At 38.3% G+C, this 11,676-nt stretch overlaps 2 protein-coding genes across 2 annotated transcripts; both read right to left on the reverse strand.

The window, feature by feature from the left end:
• Positions 1 to 3,571: 3,571 nt before the first annotated feature.
• Positions 3,572 to 4,825, reverse strand: LOC113274691 (cysteine-rich receptor-like protein kinase 15). The gene is made up of 5 exons (XM_026524084.1): positions 4,806 to 4,825; positions 4,564 to 4,654; positions 4,405 to 4,426; positions 3,932 to 4,129; positions 3,572 to 3,813 (listed from the first exon to the last, which is right to left on the reverse strand). Exons 1-5 carry the CDS (start codon positions 4,823 to 4,825, stop codon positions 3,572 to 3,574), a joined length of 573 nt encoding a protein of 190 aa, XP_026379869.1.
• A 4,873-nt stretch (positions 4,826 to 9,698) lies between these two features.
• On the reverse strand, positions 9,699 to 11,460 carry LOC113321644. Its single transcript, XM_026569555.1, has 2 exons — positions 11,343 to 11,460; positions 9,699 to 10,771 (listed from the first exon to the last, which is right to left on the reverse strand). Exon 2 carries the CDS (start codon positions 10,751 to 10,753, stop codon positions 9,890 to 9,892), a length of 864 nt encoding a protein of 287 aa, XP_026425340.1. The 5' UTR covers positions 10,754 to 10,771; positions 11,343 to 11,460; the 3' UTR covers positions 9,699 to 9,889.
• Between the last annotated feature and the right edge of the window lie 216 nt (positions 11,461 to 11,676).

The following is an 11,676-nucleotide window of genomic DNA, read 5'->3' on the forward strand; positions in this document are numbered from 1 at the left end:
TTACTCAGTGCATGTATTGGCTCAATTTATGCAGTCTCATCGGGTGGCTCATCGGGAAGATGCTTTCTGAGTTCTTCGTTATCTAAAGGGCCATCCTGGTCAAGGGATTGTTTTACGCAAGGATAGTGCTCTTCAACTTACTTCTTATTGTGACTCTGATTGGGCATACTTCCTTCTTAGTCATCGTTCACTTACTTGTTACTTTATTTTTTTGGGAGGCTCACTTATATCTTAGAAGACAAAGAAGAAACTCACGATATCTCGTTCTTCTGCTGAGGACGAGTATCGTTCCATGGATGATACTTGTAGTGAGCTCACATGGATAAAGGCATTATTGAAATCTCTAGCTGTGAATCACTCTCAACCTATGCGCCTTTACCGTGATAGTCAATCCGCTCTTCATATTGCTACTAATCCTGTTTTTCATGAACACACCAAACATGCTCCGAGGGGGAGTATTAGGAGATATGTTTCTGAAACAGAGCGAAAGTATCACTTTTTCTGAAATGGACCGAAGTATCGTTTTTCTGAAACGAAGCGAAAGTATCAATTTTCTGAAACAGAGCGAAAGCATCAATTTTTTTTTTTTTTTTGAAACAAGACGAAAGTATTACTTTTTCTGAAACGAGGTGAAAGTAATAACAGAGAAACCCCATCTTCAGATTCTTCTTCGGTCGGACCTCCCTCCGTGGCAACAGTTGTACTAGTTAAAATACAGTGCAGGTACCACACCAGGTGCAGACTGCGCAGAAGCTTTGGGTGTTAAAAAAGCTCTCCAGTGGATTTATAAACTGCATCTTTCTCAAGTATAGATTTAAAGTGTAATTCTTTTTTTGAGCAATGCGATCGGGGGTGGGGATCTATTTTAGGTGATGTACGAGCCCTTTTCGACCAGTCTTCTTGTTGGACGATAGATAATGTAAAGATGAAATTCAATTGTAAAGCAGATAGTTTGGCTAAATGGGCAAGGAAATAGAAAATCTTTTTACTCGATAATTTTCCTTCTCATGTGAGTTTGAAATGTAAAATTATTAAAATTTTCGTACGCCGATATAACTTATGGTGGGTTTGCTCGCGGAATTCACCGTTTCCAGGAATTTATAACCCCAGGGGATTACAAATTCTGTGATTCATGTAAATACATTGTGTATTTGGTAACTCAATTAAAATTCCTGAGATTTATAGAGTTTTATATGTATCTATATATATAGATTTAGAGTTAAAAAAGTGGGTCCATAAATCCCTTGATAAGTTTCGGAGCAAATTTTAGGGGGAGAGGTCGGACTCCTTATAAAGAATTTGCTGGAAAACTGATTCTTGTAAGAAACCTGATTCAAAATATTCGAAAAACCAAACGAACACTAGAAAAATCTAAATCGTCCGGACCCTTAAATTCCAACGAAATTCTACGTCCAAACCCTCCATTATCATTTTTTTTAAGCACATAACTTACTTCTGTATGAAATTTCTAATTTATTAAAAAAAAAAGAACACGGCGGTGACCATTTTTTTATTTATTTTTGGACATTTGCCCACGTGGTCAATCCAGTAAAACTATTATCAACCGTTAGGCACGTGATAACTTACGAAAATCACGTGCAGTTTCATTCATGCTGCTTAAACTCATCCTCTCCCCCAAACCGAATCTGAAGCCTGTGACGAAACCAAAAATCTCAGACTCAAACCAGAATGTGTTCGTTTAATCTGAGGTTCAATTTTGGTTTCTTATAGATCGAATCTCACTCGGTAATCTTAATTTCAGGTATGGATTTTACATTGTAATTGGTTTTAGCTTTTAACCTTTTTCTGTACAGTATTTTAATCAATAGAATTTGGGGTTTTCCGTGTTTTGGGGTTTCGCATATTCAATTTTTATTTATCTTTTGGATTTTGATACTAGTAAACCATTACAAGGCATCATGATAACTATGAAGGGTTCCACTAGTAGGTGAATGCTAATTTGAACAATGTAAGAACCTTTAGAAAGGTTTCAGTGTTGATCGAGTTTCTTAATCATTCTCTTATACGTAGTAAATTTGAACGATGCGTATTATAGTGAATTTCTTGGTGGGTGGGCAACTTGCTGTGTATGATGCACCTGAGGTCTTATTAGTTAATACTCGATTCAGTAAACACAGTTGTATTTTTGGTTAAAGTCACATGTTCCCGTCTCTGTCTAATGTTAGTGCATGATATTTATCTTGAGCAAGTCTGCTAGTGTGGGGTTATTAATGTGGTTGATGACTTTAATATATAAAATGCAGAGAGCAACTTGCTAGTCGATCAGATGTAGTAGTCTGTTCCAGTCTGCTAAGGTGAAAAAGTGATTCCAGATGCAAATGTGTTTGCTCAGTACATGTCAGAGTCAGAAGCGACAAGAGACGGCAAAAGCGAAACGAGGATGAGGACCATGGAACTGAAACAAGCCACAACGGATGCTGTCAGCAATGATGGAAATGGAGGTGGGAGTTCCTTCAAAGACTTGGGATGATTTGATGCATCATCTTCTCCACCAATCACTAAGTACACACACAATACTTCAAACATAATTACCTACTGCATGTATCAGGAAATCTCTACAAGCTTCCAGTGTAAATGGAATCTGTATAATAGAAAGACCCATAAAAGGTACTAGGCTATTGCTAACAGTGTCGTTGAAGCATCATGTTTTCTTCGATAAGTGAAGAGAAACAAGATAGAAAACATTATAAGGTTAGACAAATATGTGTGCTAGTAATGGAATTGCTTTCTGAACATAAATGACGAATATAGGTAGATGTTGTCACAATTTTCTGTTCTTCAGCTTCAGAAGCTTGCGAATTCAATAGAAACTAAAACCAAGTCTAATTTTTTATAGTAATTTTTGAATGAACGATGATAATAACGATGTAGTGTAGAATATGGTCATCGGGGGTAGAATTCAGTAATTGAACCTTCATTCACGCTCCATGTTACTGCTTCAGCGATTGGCCCATATGTCGCATTTACTTCTTCACTGTAGCCTAGGTTTAAGGTCGACCGAGGTTCTATATGTCTAGTACTACCAGCGAAAAATGCAGGTGGTGATGGTGAGACGTCACTGATCAGAGAATTGTTGAACCTTTTGACAACTGTGGCCATGGTGGGTCTATCGGCAACATTTTCTTGAACACATAATAATGCAACATGGATGCATATCATCACTTCGCTTCTACAGCATGCATGCTTCAAAGTTGGATCTAATATTTCTATAGCAGATCCATTTTTCCAAAGTCTCCATGCCTGCATCAGTTTCTCATCTCTGTAAGTGATACATCATGTAACAAAAATTACTAAATTAGAGGAGATTGGATGCAAAAGGTACTCACATAGCTCAGAAGGTTCCGAGCAATATCTGATCCATGAAAAGAGCTATTCCTTTGTCCACTTAGAATCTCTAAAACTAAGACACCAAAACTAAAAACGTCCGAATTTTCCATGCAATATATACTCTGGAGCCATGTACCCACTGCAAAACTCAAACGAAATAAGTATCTCCTACTGTGGTTTGACATGTGCAGTTATGAATTAGCATTGACTACGAAGCTCGTACTTACTGAGTACCAACAATTCTGATTGTACTAGCTTGAGTTTGGTCAAGGACAAAAAGCTTAGCCATGCCGAAATCTGCAATTTTAGGGTTCATATCTACATCCAACAATATATTGCTAGCTTTAAGATCTCGATGGATGATTTTAAGTCGAGACTCTTCATGAAGATAAACAAGCCCTTTTGCTATCCCTCCTATTATCCTGTATCGTCTTTCCCAGTTCAGATGTGTACATTTAATCCGATCTGTACATTCATCCAGCATAAACACCCATGATTTGAAGTCATCATTTTGATCATAAATTTAAATTACATACTAGATTTAAATATGCTGATGAAAACAAAAAAAGCACTGCGGACAAACCAAATAGGAATTGGTCAAGGCTTTCATTTGGCATGAACTCATAGATGAGCAGTTTTTCTTCCCCAGATATACTGAATCGAGCAAGCTTCACAAGATTTCTGTGTTGAAGCTTAGCTACTAAGGTGACTTCATTCTTAAACTCCCGTTCCCCTTGCCCTGAATTTTTCGATAGCCTCTTCACGGCTATTTCTTGCCTCTCTGGAAATGTGTTAAAAAGATTAGTAATTTGAATCCACTGTTTCAGGTAGTCCAAGAGTTTGATCTAGAATCATCGAATCCTTAGGTTATATTCTAGATTGATCTTCCACAGGAGTTACAAAACTCTTAATCTTTCTGTTAATGGAATAATGTAGTGGAGTTTTAATACCTAGTCTTTTCAGTTCCTTTGTAAGTGCCTATAAATTGGCTTGCTGTTAGTGTTGTAATCAAGCAACAATTTCAATAACAAATATTAAAGTTGCTCCAAAACATACCTGTGTTCACTTCTGTTTTCCGCTGTGCCAACAAATTTGGTATCAAGAGCCTCCTGATATGGCTTCAAGTTCTAATTCAAATCTTTTCAATTACTCTCAAAACCCTATACCCGTTTTTGAAGGTGAAAGTTACGATTTATGGAGTCTTCAAATGAAAACCTTATTCATCTCACAAGATCTTTGGGAATTTGTAGAAGATGGATATGATGCTCCAGATGCGGAAGCGATTGCAGCACTTAATCCATCACAACTAAAAGATCACAAGGAAAGCATAAAGAAAGATGCAAGAGCATTACGTTTCATTCAGCAAGGGCTAAGTAGACACAAGCTTGGCAATCTTCCCACAAAATATCACCGGTACACTGAAAAGATCCGTCAACAACATCCCCGCTTCGACTGACTGTGGTGTTGTGGAATCCATTATTGACGATTGAATTGTTGGCCAAGGAAAGTGAGCGTAAAAGTAGGTTTCGATTAGTTTGAAATGTACTGCTGTTGGTGTACCCTCCAGGACAAAAATGATTAAGGTATGTTGGTTGTGCAGTTGTGAATCGTATGAACCATAGATCATAAAGAGAAATCAAGCAGATAAAGATTATCAAAATTAGATTAAAATTACCCATGTTTTTGTTCCTGAAGATCTTTTTTTTTCCTTTCAGAATATTCAACAACGGATGGCTTTAAAATCTGCGAAGAAGAAACATTTGCATCCACAAGTTTGAGTGCGTATGATTAAGTCTCAGTGGAGTGGACTAGTCGTACTTGTGGAAAAGACTCGCGAGTCAAAAAGAAATTTGTGCACTCCTTTAAGGATTGTGCACAAAACAAATGAATTCTATTAGTTGTTCTAAACCAACCGTTAAGAATTTATTAATTTTTTTCTCTTTTTTATTTAAGTTAAAATCTAGTAAGTATAAAATTGGAAACCGGTGATAAGGGCCGGGATTGCCCCAATAAATTTTTGTTCTTGCGGTCCTTGATAACTTTTATCGACACCATAACTATAATGCAGGAATGAGTTAACTTTTCTGTGAATAATCTTGAGCTAAAGGACTAATCCCGTTACCTGCGCCCATAACTATAATGCAGGAATGAGTGCGAAGTTTGATGTTCAGATTGTCTAAAAAGAATCTCTGCTGAATAGGTAAATTGTCTATCATAGTTTCAGGTTTGAACTTGACTATTGGCCTTAGATCAACCCCTGATGTGCCAGCCAAAGTTCAAATAAAATGCAAGCATACCTTTCTAGCCAAGTTGTTGCAATATTACATGACCAAACTTACGCATCCCCAGCCCATCACCAGGTTGATGCAATATTACATGCTTTGAGAAGCAAATCACCTTTCTATCTACATCTGACTCAAAAGGAAACTTCATTAGCTATAGGTACAACAACACTCTATGTTGAGGCGAGGAATCAAGCCTGTTTTTCATGCAATTCCTGTATAAGGCACCATCATTGAGTTGATGTTATCAATAGGGTCTTCTATCATACTTGCGTCCTTCTCCACTGGAGCCATGACATGAGACAAGTTCGTCCGGAAATTTAAAAGCAGCAAACCACCATTGCATTTATTGTTAGGAAAACCGTGGGTTTCCTACTTTAGGTCTGTTTCCACAATGAGGTGGATTTCCTAATTGTAGTAGGAAATATATTAGGAAAGAGTTTAGTTTCCTAGTTGGAATCTAATATTTGTTGGTCAAGTTTGTGTTCTCTATATATATGACTAGAATTGTGGGCTTGTAGACATCCAACCTAGAAGGGTGGTAAATCCTTGTGCTTAGGATTTTGGTCTCTTTGGTAGGGAGGATCGTGTGTTACCGTGAAGGTCAATATCGATGTGAGAGAAAAAACTTGTTGAGAGAGGATTTTGGTGTTCTAGTGGGTCGGGTTTAGGGCTTTGCCCTAAACCAAGTTTCTAGTGTTTCCATGTTTCTCCTCTAGTACTAGCAACTGTGAAGAAGGTGTAAAAGAGAAGACATGAGGCTGGTTCGAGGAATAGTTAGAGAATTGGTTTCAATGGTTTCTTCGACAGTGTTTTTTGGGTATGTCTTCTTAACTCTTTGGGTCTTATCTTGGGTTGGGGAAAGAGCATGTAATGGTCTTTCATTTAATGGAAATTTTTCTGGTGGTGTTGGTCGTGGATGTAGCCTGTAAAGGTGAACCACGTATATCTTGTGTTGTGGTTGTGTGTGCTTGTTTATCTTCTGTCTTATCTTATTATTTCTCCCGCACGTTTGGTTCAAATCACCAATTGCCCTTTGTGATCCTGTATTCCGTTGCGCTCGGGGTGCCAATTTTCCCAACAATTGATATCAGAGCAAGGATGGGCGGGTATGATTGAATCTGGAATGGAACGTTGGTTTATTGTTCGGGTGGAGAAATATGTTTTGAAGATAATGTTTCTACCGTTGTTTACACAAAGATGGATTTGTGATGTGATTTACAAATCTGAGAGGTTCAACTTAGTAGAGGTGAATGTTTTTCGTTTATATTTATGATGTAGTATGTGATGCAGAATAAGACTGAATGAGGTGAGATACATATTTACTTCTTGAAGAGTGTTAGTAATCATACACTATAAATAATGGGTTAAAAAGTTTGAAGAAAGGATGGGACAGCGACGTCTCATGTAGAAGCAAGTCTAGCAACGCTTCGAAGTTATGCACGAGATGTTATAGATTTATGTTCTTAAGTCTATGTTAAAGTATTCTTGATGGATTGCACGTAATATCAACAATGTGCCTGATCTCGAAAGCATGTACCACGGTAATATGAGCATTCACACAGTATGTATTCAGAGCGAGTATGTCGGGTGTGATGATGGTAAAAAGTATGTCAGATTGATGATGGCTTATGGAATCGCTCAAAGGTTTAAGCCTGATAATCACTGTGAAGATATTTCATGGTTTATTTCACATACACGGTAATCATGACATGTGAAGGAGTACGATATTGAAGATAATTAATCCTTTCTGGATTAGAGTTCAATATGTTGTTACCTTACTGGTCACGTGGAGCTAGTGGTGATTCTTCTGGATGGTTCTCTTGGTGATCAACGGTGGAGCCTGTGCAAGGATTCATTGATGGTGATTGAAGATTTTCATGGTGTTTGTGAAACATGATCAATTTCACAAGTGTTCTTCTGAAGAAGATGGTTTGAAAACTTTTATCAACGTCATGGTGTTTTGGTCGAAGAAATGGTTCTATGAATATGGAAGTTCGGATTTGAGCTTCAAAAGTAATTATACGAGTATATAAAGATGGAGAAAAACTCTGGTGGAAGATGGAGGTGATTTCCTGTGATCATTTCATGCTTGAAAGCATGATCCGAGGTGGAGATTGTTAGGAAAACCGTGGATTTCCTACTTTAGGTCTGTTTCCACATTGAGGTGGATTTCTTAATTGGAGTAGGAAATATATTAGGAAAGAGTTTAGTTTCCTTGTTGGAGGCTAATACTTGTTGGCCAAGTTTGTGTTCTCTATATATATGACTAGAATTATAGGCTTGTAGACATCCAACCTAGAAGAGTGGTAAATCCTTGTGCTTAGGATTTTGTTCTCTTTGGTAGGGAGGATAGTGTGCTACCGTGAAGGTCAATATCGGTGTGAGAGAAAAAACTTGTAGAGAGAGTAATTTGGTGTTCTAGTGGGTCGGGTTTAGGTCTTTGCCATAAATCAAGTTTCTAGTGTTTCCATGTTTTTTCTCTATTACTAGAGACTGTGAAGAAGGTGTAGAAGAGAAGACATGAGGCTGGTTTGAGGAATAGTTAGAGAATTGGTTTCAAAGGTTTCTTCGATGGTGTTCTCGGGTATGTCTTGTTAACTATTTGGGTCTTATCTTGGGTTGTGAAAAGAGCATGTAATGGTCTTTGATTTAATGGAAGTTTATCTAGTGGTGTTGGTCGTGGATGTAACCTGTAAAGGTGAACCACGTATATCTTGTGTTGTGGTTGTGTGTGCTTGTTTATCTTCTGCCTTCTCTTATTATTTCTCCTGCACGTTTGGTTCAAATCACCAATTGCCCTTTGTGATGCTGTATTCCGTTGCACTCGGGGTGCCAATTTTCCCAACATTTATCTATCAAAATTTATCTCTCCGTGAGCAGGGGAAATCTTAGTTTCCAAGGCCAAAAGTTGCTCTTTTGCCAAGGCCAACTGCTGCTCAGCCTCAATGACGTGTGCTTTTGTCTCATCTTGTTCTCTCAATGTGTCCCGAAGCTTCTTCTGCTCAGCAATATTTTTCTTAATATCTTCCAGGCGCTCACGAAGCCAGCCGACGTTGAATTCAAGTTTCTCTGCTACTTCTATCTTCGTCTCCCAAGAGTCGATCATATCAGAAGAAACCTGGTCGAGATGGTAGCGCCTCATATCCAGAATACAAGTCATTATTCCAGAGACAACGGCTACTTGGGAATAATTTTGGAAAGGTCATGCTTGAGGCATAGCTGCTACTCACAATCGAACTTCTTTGTCTTTGTTTTCTTTCTCCAGAAACAGAAAATCCAGAAGGTAATGGCAAAAGTACTGGGATTTATGTTGTCAAAGGCGACCAAGGCGCCCGCACCATGCAGAGTTTGGGCGCCTCTCCAACAATGCGCCAAACGCACACATTTCATGTGTAGAGTCACTGTGTTCAGCGTATATTTTAGTTGCACATAAAATGCCAAAAAGCAACAAGCTTTGTTGGCCATCATACCAGCTTACATGCTCTCTGCATTTTATACATCAAGTCATCCACCAAAGATACAAGTACACTTCCTCAAGATAAATTTAACATTACCGAAGACCGCAGTAAGAAAGCCTCCACTGCAGATTTGGGGGTCTTATGCAAATTTAACCGATCGATCTTATTCACGGCATTAAAACACCTTCGTATATTCTCACTTTTAGTCGCATGTATTACTAATTTTGGTCTATTGTGCACGACTCGCATGTATTAACAGAACTTTGGTCTACTGAGGAGAAAAGTGCATTTTCAGGTACCCTTGTCTAACAAGTTTATGATAATACCGCTAATTCTCTTATGACAATCTATAAATATTTCTGTTTCGGTTCTTGATAACTTTCTTATCAGTGTCAATCAGTTAACTTTTCTGTGAAGAATCTAGAGCTAAACGGATATATTACGTGCTCGATAACTATAATGCAGGAATGAGTGTGAAGTTTGATGTTCAGATTTCTCTAAAAATAATTTCTTCTGAATAGGTAAATTGTCTATCATAGATTCATGTTTGAAATTGAATAAACCTTAGATCAATCCCTGAATCCCTGATGTGCCACCCAAAGTTGTTATAAAATGCAAGCATACATTTCTAGATGCAATATTACATGACCAAACTTACACATCCCCAGCCCATAACCAGGTTGATGCAATATTACATGATTTTAGAAGCAAATCTGTCTGCATCAGACTCAGAAGTACATGTCATTAACTATAGGTACAACAACACTCTATGTTGAGGCGAGGAATTAAGCCTGTTTTTCATGCAATTCCTGTATAAGGCACCATCATTGAGTTAATGTTATCAATAGGTTCTTCCATCATAATTGCATCGTTCTCTACTGGAGCCGTGACAAGAGACAAGTTCGTCCCGCAATCCAAAAGCAGCAAACCACCACTGCATTTATCTATCAAATTTTGTCTCTCCGTGAGCAGGGGAGAAATCTTAGTTCCCAAGGCCAAAACTTGCTCTTTTGCCAAGACAAACTGCTGCTCAGCCTCAATGACTTGTGCTTTTGTCTCATCTTGTTCTCTCAATGTGTCCCGAAGCTTCTTCTGCTCAGCAATATTTTTCTTAATGTCTTCCAAGCGCTCACGAAGCCAGCCGACGTTGAATTCAAGTTTCTCTGCTACTTCTATCTTCGTCTCCCAAGAGTCGATCACATATGAGGAAACCTGGTCGAGATTGTAGCGACTCATATCCAGAATACAAGTCATTATTTCAGAGACAACGATTACTTGGGAATAATAATACAAATCTGTAAGAACTTCGTTCGAAGCAATGTGCCCATAATTTAACCAGATATCTTTATACAAGGGGGCTTGTGTTTTCAGTATACTGAAGCCTCCAACCTCTTGAAATTTCTCATCCAGAACATCTTCTTTGCAGAGCACACCTTTTTGATATAGTCGGCCAGCACCTAGAAACTTATCTCCTTTTGTTGCGCTAGAATGTGTGACCTCAGCTACAGCTTCCACCATCCCTGTAAGTTCATTTCCTTGCGATGGAGCCTGATCTGGGTAGATAACATCGGTAGGCATCACAACTTCAGTAAGCACCCCTAAACTCTGGTCTATTTCCATTGTGTTACTTGTTTGCACCCATAGACTCTGGTCTACTTCCATCGAATTACTTCTTTGCGCCTGAAATGCCGTGAACATACCGCCAAATTAGAAAATTAGTAATGGAAATGGGTCATGCATAGCAAGTGAAAAAACAGAACAGGGATCAAGTTGTTGATATTTGGCCCGGATCATATTAAATTGGCCATTAAGGTCCCCTTCATTGTAGTATGCTAGATGAGTATGATTTCTGAATTGGCTATTGAACCCTAAAGCTCAATTCCGGATAATACATTTGGTTTGGTCATGTCCAGTAAGTATTTATGCTGCCATTACCTAGTCTCATTATACTAATTCCCAGAACTGTTGCTAATTTTAAAGATATCACTAGCTGAACCGGTCACAGTCGATAACATCTAGGCAACCCCAAGATTGAAAATGGCAAAAATTTGTGGGAAGCTAATTGTACTAGTTCAGTTTCTGATCAAACTAATACTACTAATTGGTGCCACTGCTGCTGCAAAATAGCAACAATTCGGCTCCAATTACAGAATTCAATTGGACTCAAGTGATGAAGCAAAAGACATATTCAGTATATGGTAATAATATCATGCAATCATATCAAGAAGAAGCAGATGGATCGAGGAACTACCTGATTTCGCTCCAACAGATTTCCAAAATCTTTACTTAGGAAGAATTGGTACACAGAAATTCGAGATCTAACAGGAGAAAATGAAGAGAAGGAGAGAAAATTTAGTTCAATGACGGCTGAAGACTATTTAGGGCACCTTTGCCTTTAGGGTATATCTCTTATAAGAGATGGCTACACGATCCGACGGTGGGAATATTGTCTGGATAATGGACACTCATGATTGTCCTGAATATTCCATAAGGGTATATTATTATAGAGGTTGGTTTGAAACCTTCCCTTCCAATGTAAGTCGTCGGACCACAGAGGACGTACATGGACCCCATATAGTTGCATG

This window comes from Papaver somniferum, chromosome 1 (genome assembly GCF_003573695.1).
Source record: "Papaver somniferum cultivar HN1 chromosome 1, ASM357369v1, whole genome shotgun sequence".
Taxonomy (NCBI): domain Eukaryota; kingdom Viridiplantae; phylum Streptophyta; class Magnoliopsida; order Ranunculales; family Papaveraceae; genus Papaver; species Papaver somniferum.